This window comes from Schistocerca cancellata, chromosome 2 (assembly GCF_023864275.1).
Source record: "Schistocerca cancellata isolate TAMUIC-IGC-003103 chromosome 2, iqSchCanc2.1, whole genome shotgun sequence".
NCBI lineage: Eukaryota > Metazoa > Arthropoda > Insecta > Orthoptera > Acrididae > Schistocerca > Schistocerca cancellata.
In genome coordinates this window covers 470,559,915-470,582,053 of record NC_064627.1, presented here as the reverse complement: position 1 = coordinate 470,582,053, position 22,139 = coordinate 470,559,915, and the positions used below count along the sequence as shown (strand labels likewise).

General features: G+C 43.4%; 1 protein-coding gene across 1 annotated transcript in view; it reads right to left on the bottom strand.

Annotated features, from left to right (window-relative positions):
• Positions 1-4,242: 4,242 nt before the first annotated feature.
• Positions 4,243-22,139, bottom strand: part of LOC126146225 (uncharacterized) — a 42,976-nt gene continuing 25,079 nt past the window's right edge. Inside the window, exons 3-4 of the mRNA XM_049915607.1 lie at positions 21,698-21,973; positions 4,243-4,402 (exon numbers count right to left, since the gene is read on the bottom strand). Coding sequence (XP_049771564.1) covers positions 4,292-4,402; positions 21,698-21,973 — 387 coding nt within the window. The 3' untranslated portion in view covers positions 4,243-4,291. The remainder of the gene's footprint in view (positions 4,403-21,697; positions 21,974-22,139) is intronic.

The window sequence follows — 22,139 nt, the reverse complement described above, 5'->3', positions numbered from 1 at the left end:
TGTGTTAACAAAAATCTAGTTTTCTTTTAATGTTGATTCATTAGGAATCTGTTGACCGCAGTACTTTTGTAAAAACGTGAGAAATTCAGACACTTGAGTTTTGTGCCCCGAAATGTTCGCAGCAAAAATGGAAAAATTCATTTATGGAGTTTGGATTCTTTTGTGCTTACGTCAGTAACATTTGTTCCTCAGACGCTTGCGCTGATTTGTTTTTCATGGGCTCATCACTACGCATATATTCCTGAAGTTGAGGCTTACAGACTCGGCATAGAATAATCTCTCCATCAGTAGTGCAAGTGTCGTCCATCCTAATCCAACAACTTAGACGATAATTTTGATGCAACAGAAGGCATGAAGGACGCAAATAGTCATGAACTCTTAAGAAGTGCGTATATAAAGCAAAACAGCTTCCCAAGGCCAGACTGAAAGTTGTTGACTTCATAAAATGGATTTCTCAACAAAAGTCTTAATATATTGTTAAATGCTAATATTTTGTTGCTGTGAGGAAATATTTGTGAACTGGTAAGTTTTGTTTGGAACTAAGCTATAGTAAACAAATGGAAAATAATTTACTTATGGTAGGTAGTAGTGAACTGACACATGGAAGACATGAGCAAATGTTGTGCATTATTTTTTATGCATAAGTCTTCAATTGTTATTTTCCGCATTTTGACAGTTTGTCATTTGTCATATCACTGTGTCACAAGCCAACGTTGTGTTGAAGTTATTGTCATCATATTTTGAAGGAAATTAGGAAATGTTTCTTTTATTTAACAGGTTGCAATGAATAGTACTGTTACATATTAAACCTAATTAATGGTTTTGAAGTCAAGTACAGAAGTGATGCGAATTCAAACGATGTTACTGTCAGTATGAGTGCAACAGAGGGAAGTCAGGAAATAGGAGTCTTGACAACACAGTTTCACATAGAAAGCACATAGATATAAATCACTAGAGTAAACTAACAATTATCAAGAACATGTTTCGACATGAGAAAATTTGAAAAATCTGTATCTCATGGTAAAAAAATTAAAAAGCGTGAGCAACACAATTAACATATATAATTTTACAAATTAACCAAAAAACGATCTGTTGCAATAACGTGCAGAAAACAAATAACAAATGTAACCAAAATCAGATTCACTCCATCATAGTAGTGGCCGACTAACTCTATTAATTATTCCTAGTAGTGACAGAAGGGGCAGCCGCTAGGCACTGAACATAAGTCATAAAATATTTTCGACTGCTGTATTATGACTAACAGACAGCTGCTTTAATTGAACAATATTCAATAAAATTACTGAAATCGTTAGAGTAATAGTTCTGATAAAAAAGAGAATTTTCCAAAATTTGAGAGTACAGACCAGTTTTTCACACACAACCTTATTTATGATCCATCAGTGTACTTTTGGAAGTGCTACTCCACAGAAAAGAGCATCCCGAAATTAAATAAGGAAAATCATAGAGCTAACAAGATCTGTAGCGTCTGTTAAAAAACTAAAGTCTTATGGTATCAATACCAACTCCTTGAACTGGCTGCTGCATTATGATATCAGTGAACAATCAAATGCTCATGTGGAAATATCTCTCAATGCAAATAAGAATCATCTACTAATGGGGAAAAATCAAGTATGAAATCATACAACGTTTGACATTTTATCAGCTCCTGTTCTCAATAAAAGTTATAATAAAGATATCAAAAGACTAACTTAAAAGACTAATAAATGATAGTGATTCATTCATAGTAATTCATTCATAAATGTATTCATTGTATATTTAAATATATAGTAGTTGAAATTTATTTACAGAGGACGAATAAGTGTGATAAAATATTCCAACGTTTTCTAGTTTTTGATAAAGTAAAATTTAAGAGAGTACTGACCAGTTTTCCAGGCACAGCCTTATTTATGATCCATCATGTACTATGTATACTTACCAGACACTGCAATGATAATAACTACTGAGACATACAAATAGTTCATCGACTTTTGATGTGACCTGTATAACGAAACGGTGGTGTGGATACAGTTTAAAGAATAAAGTGGTTCAAAACTAACAGAAAATGTAAAAAAAAATCAATAATTCAAGATATAACGCTAATAAAGGGAGTTTTCCAACAACGCACAAAAATAGGTATTATGTTTAATAGTGAGTAAATTAGTGTGTGAAAAAGTAAATATAAGTGATACTGTAGATCTTCCAGAGTTAATCTTAATCTGTATATAGCTACATGTGGTGAACAACAAAATGGAGTACGATTTAGACAGGCCACAAGTAATGCCATAAACGATGTGATTTTATGACTTACGGGAAACATAAAAACACACAATGGTGAATGCGTTACACCACTATACAAACTAGTCATTCAATTGAAACAATAATAGTCGCTTAAACTTAAACTTTTATAGAAATAACTTTACACATTGTTTAGAGATCTCATTCCTCTAACATCTACATCATGATGCATACAACTATTTTAGCTTCATTGGGTTTAATTTACGTGTATATTTTGGAACGTAGTAGTCGAAACTCTGGTACAAAATTCCTTGGGTCCTAGCAACGGCCAGCAAACTAAAATGCAAGAAGAAAAAAATATAATTAAGATAACCGAAATACTTAGAACAACTTACATTGAGACTAAATTTACCTTTATTCTGTTATGCAGCAGAGAAACCTAATATTGTTTGAAAAAATGGGTTTCTTGTTTGTCGAAGCGATAATTTTACAGGGAAATTCAGTTAGGGTCGATAATACACACATTATGCAAAGAGACTAATAACGCTATGTAAAGCTGACCACTGAATATATGGCACCTTCTAAAGACATTCACATGACAAAATATTTAATTTCCAATTGAATTCATCTAAATAAAGTAAATTACAGATTAAGAAATAGTCATAAAGCATGATTGATTGGGAGTTCGTGGATACCACTTCAGCGACTTCCATGACTTAAGCCGCCACCAGCTTGCTACCAGGGGAAGAGGATGTACAGTTTTACGTGGAATACCAAGTTGTTTTGTTCGTGATGTTCGTTCATATAACTGAGAGGTGAAGGTTAGGGTAAATACACACTCAAAAATTTTAATACCTGACCAGGATTAGATACCATCACCTTTCGGTTTCCAAGTATGTGCTTTACCTCTAGTCTACCGAGACCAACAGGTAAACTGTACGAAACAAACGTGACTCCAGATATAAAAATAATTTCAACGTTTTCGTCTAATGTTGAATGCAAAGTTTGGTAGTCCTATGTTGAAAACATGCTAGCTACAGACGCATATGATGTAACCGGAAACCTTGGGAATTTGATAAATTCAAACATTTTTTAAAAAAATTTTCTCTGTGTAAGCGCTCTTGAAGTAGAAGCACTTGTTTGTACTGTAGGGATAGAGCCACACCATCAGTAAAACCGACCTCCCTCCTTGCATTAAAAAATAAGTACTTACAACTAACAGCTGTGTACACTTCCAGTATCCTTGAAAGATAAAATCAGATAAATGGTATAGCTAGAAAGAGGGAATCTTTATACGAGGCACTAACGTTTCCGATTGTTCGGATGTCCTACTTATAACGTTTTACGAACCTAAATTACAGCGAACGTTCAATTAATACAGACCAAAATCAATGACGTCTGTTGGTGTAGTTGCTTTTCTCTGCTATTGTACTCCTTGATTAGTTTCATATCGGTGGAGTTCCTCCTGCATGACAAACTCTACAAATCGTTTATGTTGAGGCATTTAGTGCCAACTGATAACTACTTCGAATGTCAACTGGCTTTTCTGTCCACTGTGTTCAGTGATCTGTTATATTTTCTATAAAATAAGAGACAAATTATTAGTTCCTTGTTTCAGTGTCACAAGCACTCCAACTATCATCTGTGATTTTCACAAAATAATAATTTCATATAAAGTTATTGTTTCCTTAAAACCAATTCTTTCATATTCATAAACGTCAACTGTATATGCTCACAATGAACCATTTACTGATGGTCAATGGATTCTATTTGATTTCGAACTCTTTCTAAGGATAAGGTACACCTGATGTTTATGTAGTCAGCTGTATGATTATTTACAATTTAGAGGTATTATTTTTGTTGTCTGAAATAATGGGAAGTAAACAAGAGTATTCAGTAGATCAGTAATGTCGCTGGTGTTATATGAGTCATACGAGCTGAAAATATTTTCTTTGTCTGATTCTAAATTTGTTACTCATTTTATTTCACAAGAGTACATACGTATTTTTTAAATTTCTTTTTTGAAATGTTCTTTCTTTAGCTTTATTTTTGCCAATTAATATAATTCAGGACATGTGCACCTTCCTTCTGCACCGGTGAAGAATCTGTAGGTAATTGTTCGCCTATACGTTTCTCCAGGCATCAGGATGCAACTCGGAAAATTTTTCTGAAAAATAAGAAAAATAATACGAAATTGAATTTGCAGTTGATCAGTTAATTTATCACTGATAATGAGGCACCGTCTTTCGGGAAGAGGAACATGAAGATTTTTATAACACCTGGTGAATAACAGTAATCAAATGGCTAATAAAAAGATAATTGATTAGAAGTGCTTTCCTTGGCTTAATGTAATCATTGTGGCCTGAGCAAAGCACAGAGCTGGGTTTTCACATGCAGCAAAATTGAGGTTATTTGGCGGTGACTCGAGCGGCATCACTGAAGCTGCGTGTGGAAACGCCCAGATTCCTGTGGCGCCACTCGAATGACGCCAGTTTCCCCCACGTCACGAAAGTTAAAGACGACTTTATAACGCAGCATTCCTACCCCACCATCAATCAGCTTCCTACACCCACCACCAATTAGCGTCAGTCTATATTTCAGTGTTTTTGAAGGTAACATGTGAATTTGGTAGTTTTCGTATTTGCACACACCAAAAAAAAGTTTTGCATCACCCCGGTTCCGAGAACTCCTGAAGACAGACACTGACTGTGGATATTGTACCACAGACACAGTCCCTTTGACTATTCAGAGATGTCACTAAACCCTTCCAAAGATGTAAACAACCATGCATGAGCAGCGCCTATTAGACGGAGGGTGTCCGACAGCCGATCAGTTCCAGTCATTCCACCAGGAAGGAGGTACACAGCCTGTGTTGTCTGTAGTTCAATCATGCCTAGACGGTCAATATAGCGGTTCGATCGCTCAGGATTGGCATCACGTTCTTTTCACCGATGAGTGTCGCATATACCTTCAACACGACAATCGTCGGAGACGTGTTTGGAAGCAACCCGGTCAGGCTGAACGCCTTAGGTACACTGTCCAACGAGTGCAGCAAGGTGGAGGTTCCCTGCTGTCTTGGGTGGCATTATGTGGGACCGACGTACGCCACTGGTGATCATGGAAGGCACTGTAACGGCTGCACAATACGTAAATGCCATCCTCCGAACGATAGTGCAACCATATCGGCAGCATATTGGCGAGGCATTCGTCTTCATGGACGACAATTCGTGCCCCCATTTTGCACATCTTGTGAATGACTTCCTTCAGGATAACGACATCGCTCGACTAGAGTGGCCAGCATGTTCCCCAGACATGAACCCTATCGAACATGCCTGGGGTAGATTGAGAAGGGCTGTTTATGGACTACGTGACCCACCAACCACTCTGAGGGATCTACGCCGAATCGCCGTTGAGGAGTGGGACAATCTGGACCAACAGTGCTTTGATGAACTTGTTGATAGTATGCCACGACGAATACAGGCATGCATCAATGCAAGACGACGTGCTACTGGGTATTAGAGGTGTGTGTACAGCAATCTGGGCCACCAATTCTGAAGGTCTCGCTGTATGGTGGTACAACACGCAATGTGTGATTTTCATGAGCAATAAAAATGGCGGAAATGATGTTTATGTTGATCTCTATTCCAATTTTCTATATAGGTTCCGGAACTCCCGGAACCGAGGAGATGCAACACTTTTTTTGATGTGTATATAACTGCGTATTACGAAAATATGAAGTTTCAAACAAACATTACATTAATGATCTCTCATAAATGCGTCGTTTTTAGTCCACTTCGTTGTTATACAGTGACAGGAAGTGCGACTTTGATATATAAAAGCTTTCAGAGCACATAATGGTTAATTTGCGTGGCGAAAAGAATCTGCTGTTCCTATTTTATGATGTATGGATAAGAGTTGGGTGTGAGGAATCATTACTGAGTAATAAGAGAAAGTCGATTTGTAGTTTCACAGCAGTTCACTTAAGTCAACAAATGGTGAAAATGGATGCAATACTAGCAGCATATTCAGATTCTAATATACACTCCTGGAAATTGAAATAAGAACACCGTGAATTCATTGTCCCAGGAAGGGGAAACTTTATTGACACATTCCTGGGGTCAGATACATCACATGATCACACTGACAGAACCACAGGCACATAGACACAGGCAACAGAGCATGCACAATGTCGGCACTAGTACAGTGTATATCCACCTTTCGCAGCAATGCAGGCTGCTATTCTCCCATGGAGACGATCGTAGAGATGCTGGATGTAGTCCTGTGGAACGGCTTGCCATGCCATTTCCACCTGGCGCCTCAGTTGGACCAGCGTTCGTGCTGGACGTGCAGACCGCGTGAGACGGCGCTTCATCCAGTCCCAAACATGCTCAATGGGGGACAGATCCGGAGATCTTGCTGGCCAGGGTAGTTGACTTACACCTTCTAGAGCACGTTGGGTGGCACGGGATACATGCGGACGTGCATTGTCCTGTAGGAACAGCAAGTTCCCTTGCCGGTCTAGGAATGGTAGAACGATGGGTTCGATGACGGTTTGGATGTACCGTGCACTATTCAGTGTCCCCTCGACGATCACCAGTGGTGTACGGCCAGTGTAGGAGATCGCTCCCCACACCATGATGCCGGGTGTTGGCCCTGTGTGCCTCGGTCGTATGCAGTCCTGATTGTGGCGCTCACCTGCACGGCGCCAAACACGCATACGACCATCATTGGCACCAAGGCAGAAGCGACTCTCATCGCTGAAGACGACACGTCTCCATTCGTCCCTCCATTCACGCCTGTCGCGACACCACTAGAGGCGGGCTGCACGATGTTGGGGCGTGAGCGGAAGACGGCCTAACGGTGTGCGGGACCGTAGCCCAGCTTCATGGAGACGGTTGCGAATGGTCCTCGCCGATACCCCAGGAGCAACAGTGTCCCTAATTTGCTGGGAAGTGGCGGTGCGGTCCCCTACGGCAATGCGTAGGATCCTACGGTCTTGGTGTGCATCCGTGCGTCGCTACGGTCCGGTCCCACGTCGACGGGCACGTGCACCTTCCGCCGACCACTGGCGACAACATCGATGTACTGTGGAGACCTCACGCCCCACGTGTTGAGCAATTCGGCGGTACGTCCACCCGGCCTCCCGCATGCCCACTATACGCCCTTGCTCAAAGTCCGTCAACTGCACATACAGTTCACGTCCACGCTGTCGCGGCATGCTACCAGTGTTAAAGACTGCGATGGAGCTCCGTATGCCACGGCAAACTGGCTGACACTGACGGCGGCGGTGCACAAATGCTGCGCAGCTAGCGCCATTCGACGGCCAACACCGCGGTTCCTGGTGTGTCCGCTGTGCCGTGCATGTGATCATTGCTTGTACAGCCCTATCGCAGTGTCCGGAGCAAGTATGGTGGGTCTGACACACCGGTGTCAATGTGTTCTTTTTTCCATTTCCAGGAGTGTACATACTGGGAACTTCAATGCTCTTAAACACTTGTCCAGAGGATTTGAGAAAAGAAGTACCAAAGTTTCTGGTATAACTTGAGACTGAGTGTAGATTTCAGTAAAAAAAATAAAAACTACATTACATTGTCTTTTAGTGCACTTGTACAAAGTGTAATACTAGATTTCAGTACCAATATAGAATAACGTTTTTCGCCTCTGTAGCTGAGGGTTCAGCATGGCTGACTGCCATGTGGAGGACCCAAATTCGTTTCCCGATAGTGCCAGGAATTTTTCCGTGGTGGTAGGACTAGAATAGGATGCACTCAAATGCTTCAAATGGCTCTGAGCACTATGGGACTTAACATCTATGGTCATCAGTCCCCTAGAACTTAGAACTACTTAAACCTAACGAACCTAAGGACATCACACAACACCCAGTCATCACGAGGCAGAGAAAATCCCTGACCCCGCCGGGAATCGAACCCGGGCGCGAGATGTGAGAACGCTACCGCACGACCACGAGCTGCGGACAGGATGCACTCAACCTCGTGAGGACAACTGAAGAGCTACTTGACTAAATAGTAGCAGTTACAAAGTCAAGAAACCCGACAACGACCGGGAGAGTGGTCTGCTGACTACATGTCCCCCCATACGGCATGCAGTGACGTCATTGGCGGACGACCACACAGTGGTACATCAGGCCTGAATAGTCTGTCTAACGCCGGAAAGCGGAACTGTACCGTCACTTTTATAGAACAGCTTTAATATTTTGTCGTATTTAATTGCCGTGGGGCATACGTAAAAAATATTAGCTTTCAGATGAATATTTAGGATTTTTTTAATAGGATCCAAGACGTTAGACAAGAACAATGGAATTGTAGTTTTGAGAATGTGGTATAAATATTGGAGAGATGACACGTAGTCGCCAGATGCCAAGTATCAGTAGTGTCACTCGAGCAAGTACTGCAACTCTAATGTGACTATTTGAATTCTTAATAGAGTTCGATACACAGCTCAAAAAGTGAATAACATTTATTTTTTGTTATCCAAAAGTTGTTCAAGAATTGATTTTCATTTACGAGTGTTACTTCGACATGAACGAAAGTTAGTTGAGGCGGTTCTATATCTGAAAGACGATGCCTATTCGAATTTCTCGGCAGTCACATAAGAGCGGCGCTAGCAGTGTAACAGAGCTACGCAAACCTGGAAGTTCCTTCTGCGGTATTGCAGAGAGACTTGGCGGGAATGTAACACTGCACATGGTTTCTGGTAGCGGTGGTCACGTGGATGTGCGGTCGCAAGACGACCGGGCTCCGGACGAGCACGTGCCACTACCGAGAGGGGACACCATCGTGTTCTGAGCATGGGTCTGGGGCGTCGTACTGCATCTGAAGCATCAATCTGAGCAGCAGTTGGCGCCACAGTGACACAACGAACTTTACAAATCGATTACTTCAAGGACAGCTCAGAGCCAGACGTCCAGTTGCGTGCATTCCATTGACACCGAACCACCGCCATTTGGGACTTCAGTCGTGTCGTGCGAGAGCTCACTGAGAGGGTGGAGGCCTGTTGAAAGCTGGTTCAGCCTCGGAGGCACTGACGGCCGTGTGTCGCTAAGAGGAGGGCAGCTGCCGGCCTGTTTATGTGCTAGACACACTGAAGCTACACCTGGAGTTATGGTCTGCAGTGCGATTTCGTATGACAGCAGGAGCACTCTACAGGGCTATTACAAATGATTGAAGTGATTTCATAAATTCACTGTAGTTCCATTCATTGACATATGGTCACGACACACTACAGATACGTAGAAAAACTCATAAAGTTTTGTTCGACTGAAGCCGCACTTCAGGTGTCTGCCGCCAGAGCGCTCGAGAGCGCAGTGAGACAAAATGGCGACAGGAGCCGAGAAAGCGTATGTCGTGCTTGAAATGCACTCACATCAGTCAGTCATAACAGTGCAACGCCACTTCAGTACGAAGTTCAACAAAGATCCACCAACTGCTAACTCCATTCGGCGATGGTATGCGCAGTTTAAAGCTTCTGGATGCCTCTGTAAGGGGAAATCAACGGGTCGGCCTGCAGTGAGCGAAGAAACGGTTGAATGCGTGCGGGCAAGTTTCACGCATAGTGATGTGAAAGATTCAGTGTTTAAACCTCCTCTACCAAGAAACGTGCCAGAACTGCGAGCTCGCATCAACAATGGTTTCGAACTCATTGATGGGGACATGCTGCGCCGAGTGTGAGAGGAACTTGATTATCGGCTTGATGTCTGCCGAATCACTAAAGGGGCACATATCGAACATTTGTGAATGCCTAAAAAAACTTTTTGAGCTTTTGTATGTGTGTGCAAAGCATTGTGAAAATATCTCAAATAATAAAGTTATTGTAGAGCTGTGAAATCGCTTCAATCATTTGTAATAACCCTGTACTTGTTACCCCACGCACGCCTACTGCAAATTTGTGCGACAGTCTGATAATTCGACCTGTTGTGCTGCCATTCACGAACAGGATTTTAGGGGGCAGGATAACTCCCTCCCACATACTGCTGTTGTCACCCAACATGCTCTACAGAGTGTCGGCATGTTGGCTCGGCGTGCTCGATCACCAAATCTACCTTCAATCAAGCTCATATGGGACGTCGTCGGACGACACCTTCAGCGTCATCCACAACCAGCGTTAACCGTCCGTGTACAAAAGTTGCAATGTTTGCCGACGTGGTACTAAATATGCTTTTCTCTGAATCCAGCTGTGAGATACAAGTATGCACTCAGTGTGGTTAAACAGCTGTGTCGAGGAAAAAATTCAAAGACAAACTGGTGCCGGTAGTGTCTGACATAATTTATGGTGGCTGGCCACCGGTAGCCCATTAACACCCAAAAAGCAAACCTGCATTCATTTTTATGAAATTTTGACAGCCAATGCCTGTGCTGAAAAATGATTCAATCCTATTGTATATGTGCCTGAATAAATGTACCCTTTTTTATGAGTTACAAAAATCACGAATGTTGTGTGTAACGAATTTCGTAATAAATGGACATTTCTGAGTTACAGTTGCTGTACGGTCATAAGTACCATATCGGCGTACATTTACTTTTTCTTGAGTGTACACCGTCAGTATTTTTCATAAATTTCCGCTATTTTCGAGATTTATATTCTGCATTTTTTTTAGTGGTGACGAAATAAAAAAGAGTGCCAAGTAACTTGTATCCCTGATTTCTCTGTTTTCATAATAGAGATCTTTTTTGCTGTGTGTAAATCGCGTCAGTTCGATAGGGACATGGTAAAATTCTTGTACCATAATAGACGCAGAAATTAAGAGATTCAGAGAACCTGTTTTAGAGTTATTTTTACTGTTCAGCAAAACACAGTACCAGGCCAAAATGTAACCTCGCTCTTAATGCTGATCTCGGGCCTGGGACGAGTTACTTGCTGTTTATGAGCAGCTGGAAATCGCCATAGCTACACTGTCCAGTCACATTAATGTGATCACCTGTCAAAAGCCCGAATAACCACCTTTAGCAGCACTGTAGTGCCTGGAGAATTTCGACGCAAATTCTAGAGACCCTCCGCTTTTCACCGACTCGAACACCGCATATTTTACGTACAAGCGTGAGAAACCGGAGAGTATCTACCTCACGCCGGTTTTCTGTGTGCGCAAGGTGCACGTGTGTCAAGGGAATGCCACAAGGTGAACGGTTGATCGACGCGGACAAGTGGTTGCCTCGCTCGTCACAGAAGTTACATGACCAGCAGTAGGAGCAAGAGCGCCTTACTCAAATCAAATGGTTCAAATGGCTCTAAGCACTATGGGACTTAACATCTGAGGTCATCAGTCCCCTAGAACAACTTAAACCTAACTAACCTAAGGACATCACACACATCCATGCCCGAGGCAGGATTCGAACGTGCGACCATAGCGGTCACGCGGTTCCGGACTGAAGCGCCTAGAACCGCTCGGCCACAGCGGCCGGCGCGCCTTACTTCATGACGGAGCAACGTCAGTCATTATTGTGAACAGCTGAATTGTCTAAAAGAAAAGAAAAGATACTTACTTTTACTTACGTACTTACTGATTCTATAGAGTTGCGGATGGTAGACTTGTGAGAACCTTGAGAGATTATTTGGAACTGGATTTATTGTAATAGTAATCAATAGCTTCTGACGGACCTGGAGTCATTGGATTTACGAAAGATGATTGATTGATGTGAAAGTGTTATGTGGTGTTCTGTTTGTGGAAGTGAAATATAGTAGGATTGATACAAAAGTATGAGTGTACGCAATCATTTTAAGAGTAGAGAAAATTCCTCCAAAAAGCATCATATCTTTGGAGAAGAAGTTGGGCAGATGATCGCAGCCGACTATCCTGAAAAGAAGATCGGCAAAGCACCTCCAAGCAAGTCCAATGATGAAGGGGAGATGTGAGTCTTGCACACCAGCACCACATTGCTTCCTCTAGTCGCCGGAACCGCCAGAGCACCTACCGCCGCCTGACGCACAGAAGAGAGTCAATGAGGTTCTGGAAGGTACCGACACAGATGTGGAGCCCTGCGCTAGGTTTCTCGGTTGATGATCGATGGCGCGAACAGTCCATCAACGTGGTCCTAGAGATTCTAGACTGGATTTAAATCTATAGAGTTTAGTGGCCAGGGGAGTAAGGTAAAATCCCGTTTATCTTAGAGATACACATTTACACTGCGAGCTATGTAACATCTTACACTGTCCTGCTGGCAGATGCTATTGTGCCGAGGAAAAACAAACTGCATGTAGGGGTAGGACAGATGCACACTTGCGTTGGTCCACTGTGCCTTCCAGAATCACAAGAGCAACCATGCAAAGGCTGCAGCCTGGACCGTTTCGACGATCGTTCCAGGGTGTTTGCTTTCAGACGTTTCACGTCATACCCCAACAACGGCCATCTTTCCGATGGAGCACAAAACGTGATTCATCAGGAAAGGCCACTTGCCGCTACTCAGTGGACCTCCAATTGCGATACTGGCGTGCATATTCCAGCCTTCGTCACTGATGAACAGCAGTCAGCATGGATGCACCAACCAGGCACCTGCTGCAGACGCCCAGAGGCAGCAACATTCGCTGAACGGTCGTTGAGGAGACACTTTTGATAGCCCTTGGTTTATCTGGGCGGTTAGTTGCTCAACAGTTGCAAGTCTATTCAGCCGTTTACATCTCTGCAGTCTTCGTTCACCCCTGTCATCTATGGCCCACGTTACAGCACAGGAGCGTCGGATTTGGTTAGCGACATTTTGCAGTGCACGGTGCCCTTTTGGACGTCAGATAAATCGCTCTCGACTGCACTATTTTCCGCGACCCCCCGACACGCCCTACATGGCTTCCCCTGCTAGTGCTGCCACCTGATGTCTGTGAGTGATTAGCCTATTGCACGTTGACATCGAACATAGGCGGTGGTCACATTTATGTGACTGGACCGTGTATGTTCGGCGCTTGCGAGCTGCTGTGTATGGCTGCATTCAGAGGCTACTGGGAGACATGTACCAGAGATACCTAAGGTATTCCAAATACTATTTCGTCTACAGGAAGTACAAGATCTATCGCTACTCGTCTATGTGACTGTAGGTGGCCTATCAATGATAGCGTTGGAGTTTCTATACAGGGAAGGCAGATCACGCAGAACTCTGGTTATTACACTCATTCCCCCAACCTCAAAGTAACAGTGGAAGATCCGAAGAAATGCCCCATCCCCCAATAGGCAAGAGTACTAAAATCCAAGTGATCAATTGCAAAACAATTTGTAGCGCACCCCGAATTGATAGCGGCAGATTTTTGGGGACACTTCTTCTGTTTATCGAAAGAACAGGTTAACCGCAAATGGAGGATATGTATTTGTATTAATAGGCAAGGAACTCAAATCAATCGAAATAGAAATTGAAGCAACATATATGACTGTTTGGGCAAAGATTCAGTACGGAGGAAGGACAGAAACGTATAATTAGATCCTACTTGCAGCTAGGAAACTTACCCCCAGATATAGACAAAAAAATTGGGGAATACCTCAGTTCCCTAGTATGTGTGTTCCCAAATCATACTGTATTCATTGTAGGAGACTTCAATAGTCCGAAAATAATATGGGAAATTACTGTGTCGCAAATAATAGATGTGACAAGACATCCTGTGTAACAATCCTAAGCATCTTCACTGAAAACTGCCTAGAGCAGAATGTCAGATCCTGATGGAGATGTATTAGATCTGCTGGCAACAGATAGACCTGTTTTAGGATGTCAACTTGAAACTGGTATCAATGAGTATCAGTCAGTTGTAACAACAACGTTTGCAAATGACAACTGAAACAACTAGAAGGATTTATAAGTTCAACAAGATAGATAAAGAGGCAGTAGTGACGTATCTCTGTTAGGAATTTGAAACGTTTAGCTATGGACAGAAACATGTAGAAGAACTGTGTCTCAAGTTTAAAAGACTAGTTGACAATGCACTGGATAGACAGATGTACCTAGCAGAACAGGGGGAAAGGGGGGGGGGAAGGATCATCCATTCATTAACGGTAAAGGAACTTCTGAAGAAACAGAGGTTATTGGATAACAGTTGTAAAACAAAGCATGGGGTTATAGATAGACGGTAAATGAAACGCGTTTGGCTGTAAAGGGGCAGTGCGTAACGCCCTCAACGACTTCTGTAGCAGAATATTATAGAAAGATCTTTAATAAAGCTATGAGAAATTCTGGTCTATGTAACGGCTGTTAGTGGTATCAAAATTTGTGTCCAAACACTCACAGATGACACAGAAACTGAAACCGAGGATAACATAGAAAAAGCAGAAATGCCAAACTCCGTTTCTAAACGTTCCTCTGAAAGGAAAATTCAGGAGTATTGCTCAGTTTAATTCTCACACCATTTCAAAGACGAATGAAATAGATATTAGTGACAGATGCTCTAAGGAACATCTCAAATCGCTAAAATTAAACAAAGCTCCAAGGCTCGATTAAGTTTCTATACCGAATTTGCGGCTGAGTTAACCCGTCTTTTAACTATAACATACCAAGATCCATCGATCCAAAAGCTGTGCCTAGTGCTTGGAAGAGAGCACTGATCAAACCCGCCTACAAGGACAGAAGAAGTGATCCACAAAACTACAGTCTAACATCATTGATGCCAGTCTATTCTAGTCCCTCAGAAAATAATTTAAGCTCAAATTTACGGAACAGAATAACCTCCTCCTTACCAACCAGCATGAACATCTGTCATGTGGAACCCAACACGCACATTTCTCACATGACATCCTGAAAATAATGGATACTGCCAGGCTGCTGGATGCTGTATTCCTTGACTTCTGAAAAGCATTAGGCGCAGCATTACCTACGTTTAATACTAGAAGTACAATTGTGGAGGGTATGAAGGGAAATTTTTAACTTAACTGAGTATTTCTTGGTAGGGAGATCGCAGCATGTTATCTTAAATGGGGAATGATTGACAGATGTAGAAGTGCCCCAGGAAGTGTATCAGGACTCTTGCCGTTCTTGTTGTACATCAATGATCTGACACGCAGTATTAATAGGAATCTCAGACTTTTTGCCATCTGAGGAAGCTGTCTAAATATTTATACAGATCTTGGTAAGATTTAAAAGTGGTGTAAAGATTGACAACTTGTGAAACTGTGCACTTCACAAAACGAAAAAATGTCATTTCCCATTACTTTAACAGCGGTGTATCCTCGATGTTTCTAATTGTTCGCCTTATCTCAAGGTCATAAATGAGAAAAGATCCACTTCCCACCCCCCGGACACAGTACCAATACTGGGAGAAAGGCACCCACGCTTCGCTCCCCCCCCCCCCCCCTCCCCACCATCTCTCTGGGCATGTGGCAAAGTCATCATGCCACAGTGAGAGTAATGGAACCGATAACTACATGCCCTCTTGGGTCTACAGGATTCAAGTTCTCCCTCCCCTCCCACTTCTTAATATAAATGCAATTGTACGAGCGTCATCACACCCTTGTAAGTGCCAACAGCTGCAGAGATCGGCCAAAAACAGAAGAAGACTTTCTGGTCGCATCTTGAAGTAGCTAATCAGTCTGTGTTTGAGTGTACAGGAGGCAGACATCTTACTCAAGGTACAGAGTAAAACACATCTCTCATGCACAGGAAGAGAGTTTGATATTGTATAAGAATGTTCATTTCTGTGTTTTCTAGAAGCATGTATGAGGTCCTCCTTGACTGTCAAAGATTCCAAACCATATACAACCGATGTGTTCCGAAGGAACCCACATTTCGGATGAACTGTTGTAGTCGAATTCGTATTGTTGCCTCTGGTAATTTCAATCTTCACTGCACAATGCCCTACTACGAGTTGTATGTAACTTTTACGTAATTGTTAATGAAAAACCACCACTATCACAGCACGGGCTCAGACAGTGTGCCATTGGAGAATGCACTTGCAGTTATTCCACCGGAGTCCTCTATGTATGTGAGGGGGCTTGAGAAAGAGAAGCGGATTAAAGACTTCTTGCCGGAATGTGAAGTGCATAGTACTGAGGACAAGGGGTGTCTCTCTCTTCCTGCACTGCGATCGAAACTGCACGTCATCAAACACGAAGCAGTGACTGGAGAGTTAAATGTGACAGTGTTGGAACAACGGTGGCGTAAATTCCACGTGCGAATTTTCCCGTATGATGGCAATGAGTGGAATGGAACTAGTTGAACAATGAAAGAAATGTAATGTTCAGAATGATTGTAAATATCAGATAAAGTACAAAAAACGATAATGACTCCTACAAAATTGTTATAATATCTCGCCAACCTGCCACTAAAACGTTTTATGTAGCCACATATCGCCGTTGAGAGACAGAGACAGAGACAGAGAGAGAGAGAGAGAGAGAGAGAGAGAGAGATCGAGCGAGAGAGGTGGTGGGACACTTGGTCATTACGGCATGTGGCAGAATTACTGTAATAAAATGACGCCATAACTTATTCTGCAGAAGGTGATATAATTTGCGATGAAAGAGATATTGACGTTACAGTATTTTGCTGAATTATCATAAAATAAAGTCATTACGCCATTTACTCTAAGCACAAATGTGCTATAATGTTCCCAAAATATCCCAACATCCATTCTAAGGTGTCTGTGAATATATGACTAAACAACTAGCACAGCACAATACTTAAGCAAAATATTCTCTTAAACAAACAGCACAGCCTGATATAAGTGAATACATAGCTTAACAGCTAGCACAACGCGGTATTTCGACAAAATAGAGCATTAAATGAAATTATACAACACAACAAAATATAGGTAGCCTGTGTTTTTACTGTGAGACTGCCCCTGGTAGACTCGTAAATAACCACACACAACATATTGATGAATCTATATATTAAGTAATTTTTATCGTCGTGGGAAAGGAATGCACTTTTATTTAAAACCGCAAGGAGGGGGTCGCTGCCTGACTGCCCAGGACGCGACGCCCAACATTCGCCTGTGAGCCACGCAATGGAGAAGATGTTACAGGCTGTCTGATGTGTCTACAGCGAGGACGCTAACGACTCAGCCCGCTGAGCTAGTGTGTCTCCATGCGAGACTCCCGTCGGCCGAGGATGGAGCGATGCAGCTGCCCTTGATACTACATCTACATCTACATCTACATTTATACTCCGCGAGCCACCCAACGGTGTGTGGCGGAGGGCCCTTTGCGTGCCACTGTCATTACCTCCCTTTCGTGTTCCAGTCGCGTATGGTTAGCGGGAAGAACGACTGCCGGAAAGCCTCCGTGCGCGCTCGAATCTCTCTAATTTTACGTTCGTGATCTCCCCGGGAGGTATAAGTAGGGGTACGTAGAGTACCTCGTGCCTATCCATCTCTCCGACCTTGATAAGAAGCGGCAGGTGTAAGGTACAGTGATGCAGCTCAGATAGCCTCTCCTGTGTAAATTTCAACCTCACATTCCAGTGATGCATCCCGTTACCACATACCATTCTAATGCTTAAAATCAATGTACTGAAGAAACCAAGTGAAGCTGTCAGATGGACCAACAATGACAACATTTCGCATGAAGAAGGATACGATTATCGGACTCTGGAATGTTTGAACCTCACACCAAACTAGGAAACTATCAAACTTAGAGCAGTAAAAAAACTAAAACTAAACTCCACCCGAACAGGCTATGAAGGCTCAACAGTACCGACCGGCCACCGTGTCACCCTCAGCCCACAGGCGTCACCGAACGCGGATATGGAAGGGCATGTGGTCAGCACACCGCTCTCCCGGTAGTATGTCAGTTTACGACACCGGAGCCGCTACTTCTCAATCAAGTAGCTCCTCAGTTTGCCTCACAAGTGCTGGGTGCGCCCCGTTTGCCAATAGCGCCTGGCAGACGGGATGGTTACCCATCCAAGTGCTAGCCCAGCCCGACAGCGCTTAACTTCGGTGATTCGACAGGAACCGGCGTTACCACTGGCGGAAGGCCGTTAGCTGAAACTTGGAGCAGTAGCAGAGAGATATAGACTAGAGATACTAGGAGTAAGTGAAATGAGATGGGATGAATTTAGAGAGATGAAGACGTTAAGTGGACATACATTACTCTATACTGGAAAGCCAAATGGTGATGATTCACACATGGAGGGAGTGGGATAGCTCTTAACTAAACAATGAAGAACAGCTTGATGAACTGGAAGTCCATGTCTTCAAGAATTTTCTTGGCAAGATTCAAGGGAATCTAGAGCAGAGACTTTTCTCTAACATACCACAAGGTATGCAGCTGCCACCCTGCCCAACCTACCTGACAAAGAGAGTGTGTCATAACGAAGTACATTGTACTTTTCTCACAGTAGATGCAAACTACACGCAAATTTACGAATCATTTGATATATCACGAAGGTCGAGTCGATTAATATTCAGAAAGACGATTTAATTGATCGTCAATTAAACCGTATCAAACTAATTAACTCCGGCAGTCAGGTATCACTGTAGGCTTGCCTAACCAGGGGATTTTTGACTAATTTTCCGTCCCTTGATTTAAATACTTCGAATAATTTGCAATATGGAGAACAACCACAAATGCTGTACGAGCTATTATTTTGAATTACAGACCACGGCTTTTCATGGCACAGGAACACCAGTCTGTTCCTCCTCTTTTGACGAGTTGCTGCCACTCCAGAGAACCGAACTTCGGAATCGTGAGACCTGGCCTTGCACGCCAGAACAAAACATAATCGTCACTCTGGTTGGGTTGGCTACGGGCTCCTCTTTCTTCCGGCCGACGTTGACTGGGTTGCGATACTCTCCGTTACAAAACTGACGGGAGAGGCCCTCTCTCCTCATTTGGTTGCCGTGGTTAGTTGGAGCAGGTCCGTGGAGTTCTGTAGCATAAACGTTGCTGCCACTTGTATGTCTTTGTGTTTACCTGCTGTTCTCAGTAGCAGCGATAAACCTCACAACTCCGGTTCCAACTGTTTCGCATTAAAGACAACGCAACCGCGATTATTTCGGTCGTGAACCACCACAAATGTAATGGTTTGCATATAAATTGGTAGGCGCGACAAAGCTAACCGCGCTTGCTAGATAGTACTATGTACTGCCACTGCTTGGGCTTCAGATTTTTCTTTCTCATGAATAATAATAATCAATATAATTTATCTCCCAGTGTACACACTCTCTCACTCTTATCATCTCTCTCTCAGATCAAGGGCTGGACCAGTTAATAGAACGCTCGTTTGTATTGCAAATTGTCCCCTTTGTCTTGTTCTGCAGCAAGAAGCTTACTATATCAGGTTTGTGCTATTACTATGTGTGTAGTATCCGATATTTTAATTGAAACAGGCTGTCTCGCATTTCAATGTGTGTGTGTTGTTGGAGATATATACAGGTTTTTACCAGATCCGTGCGACTTGTAGTCTTTAAAACTCCCCTCTTGCCTCCTACAACCGTTTAATTAATAATCAGAAACCTCTGCTAGAAGAGATGCTGACCACGGTCAAGGCAACAGAAGATTAGCAGGTAAGGTCAAATAAGCCTGTTAACTGGGAATCGGAAGTCAAACAGCCATTTTAATTCCACCGCCCCCCCCCCCTAACGCCAAATTCGTTCCACTGGAACAGAACCGACGGAAGCTGTTACTTCTAGAGGAAGAGTGAGAAACATCTCTGGGTGCAATGTTATGCAGCAACTGAAAAAGCTAGTTAAGAGTTTAAAGCCAACTTCTGTGGGGAACTCCGGTAAATAGTCCAGAACACCAGCAGGAAAGATGTTCTAATTACGTTGGGTATTTTAATGCAAAAGTCGGTGCAGACAATATTGGATTGGCGCAAGTAATGGGACGACATGGAGTTGGCAACATGAATAATATGGAGAGTTTTTTTGTGGATTTTTATGCCAATAATAATCTAATTATTGGTGGCACAATTTTACCTCATAAAGAGTGTCATAAAATATCGTGGGTATCTCCAAATCTTCACACTCAGAATGAAGCTGACCATCTAGCTTTCAGCAGAAAAAGGAGAAAGCCCTTCGTAGACGGGAGAAAAAATGTTCAAATGTGTGTGAAATCTTATGGGACTTAACTGCCAAGGTCATCAGTTCCGAAGCTTACACACTACTTATCCTAAATTATCCTAAGGACAAACACACACACCCATGCCCGAGAGAGGACTCGAACCTCCGCCGGGATCAGCCGCACAGTCCATGACTGCAGCGCCTTAGACGGGAGAAACTGAAGGGGAGCAGACATAGGCGGTGTCCCTCCCCCCTCTCCCTCCCTTTATGACTGCATACGTTCGCGTCACGATAGTTGCTACGAGAAAATGTTTCCGCACTCAAAAGAAGAGATTTGATGTTGAAAATTTGAAAAATGAAAGTAGCGACCAAGACTTCAAACTAGTACAGAGAAACTGGCCTGAGGCTTTTGTTCGGATGAAGAAGAGGGCACCGATGAACGCTAGGAAAAGGTGAAAATAGCCTTTCCAGGCACAGGTGAAAAAGTTATTGGCTTCAGGAATCTAAGAAGTAAGGAATGGATGTCAGAAACAACCTGGAATTGTATTGAACAACGAAGAGAAGTAAAACTAAAACTGCACAGTAGCTAGAAACGGCTCCAGAAGATTAAACTACAGGACGAATATAAAGCTAAAGACATGGAGGTGGAAAAGAGTGCTAAAGGTGATCGCACGAAATGGACCTCAGACTTGGCTGCGAAGGCAGAGATGGCAGCAGGTGTTGGCAACATGAAGGAGCTCTGTGGTGTCACACGGACTCTCGCTGAAACTAAAGTCAGCAACAGTCCACCTATAAGGTACAAACAAGGACACCTTCTCGCCAACGATAATGCCAACAATCAAGGCGGCGTGAGAACTTTATGGAGCTGCTGAGTAGAGATGATGAGGGAGATTCTGAACAAGAAACCCGAAGAGGATGGTGATACTGAAATGGCATAAAATACGACTAGTTCAGCGTCACCTTACTTGTGCTGGATGAAGTTAGTAGAAGTAAAAAAAAATGCTACTTTTTAAAATCGAAGTAAGGACCTCATGAACGTTACACGTTCAGCAACTACCGATTCATTTAGTACGCTGCAAGATTTTTCTACTTAAGAGCGCTTGTAATCAAAGGCTTTTTTTCAGGTTTCCTTGAGAAGCACGTCGCACTGCTTTAGGAGGAAATTAACGTCCGTGAAATGACCTTCAACCCCTGCAAGTATGAAGTAATTCGAAAAGGGCCAGTCCGTAACGTCCCCTTGTGAGTCGCTTACCAAGAAGTTTCATTTGCAGAGGAGGCAGAGACTATCTTTTGTCCCACTTGCTTAGCATCAGAATCCCATCAGTATTAATGGGGATTCCTATCAGAGCTGGCACTGAGGAAAGTCTTTTCGACCCTTTATTGTTGTTGTCCTGGTGGTGGGATAGCTCCTACCGTTGCCCAGGATACGCCCAATCGTCTGTGATGGCATTTTTAGATACGTTTTGAATCTGTTAAAACTTTACTCTCCTGGATACGAAAATAATAATAATAGCTTAAGAACAGAAAGAGGCAGTGTGCGAGTAACCTTGTTGACGGCGTTGGGGTACCCCTGGGGCGTGATCATGATGGCGCCGTTCTTGTAGTAGGAGCTGCCGCCCTTGCCAGCCAGGCCGGGCAGCGTGGTGGCGCTGACGTGGCAGCTAACGTCAGACTTCTGCGTCGGCGGTCGTTCGCCCTCCTCCAGACACTCCGGCTGCTCGCCGGCCTCGGCCGCGTCGCCCGCGCCCTCCTCCTCCTCCTCCTCAGGACCCGCATACAAGTCCACGTAGTCCGGGAACAGCTCGTCCGCCGACGCCCGATTCTGCTCGCAAAACGGGATGGGATACACGATGAAGTTGAGGTTAGGAAGACTCGAACTCACATGGGGACCTACCAAAAACTCTGTGTATCCAGCGTAGTGAAGGGTGGGGGCTGGAGGATGGAAGGTGGAGGATGAGGCGGCAGAGGAAGCAGCTGCGTTCTCCTCC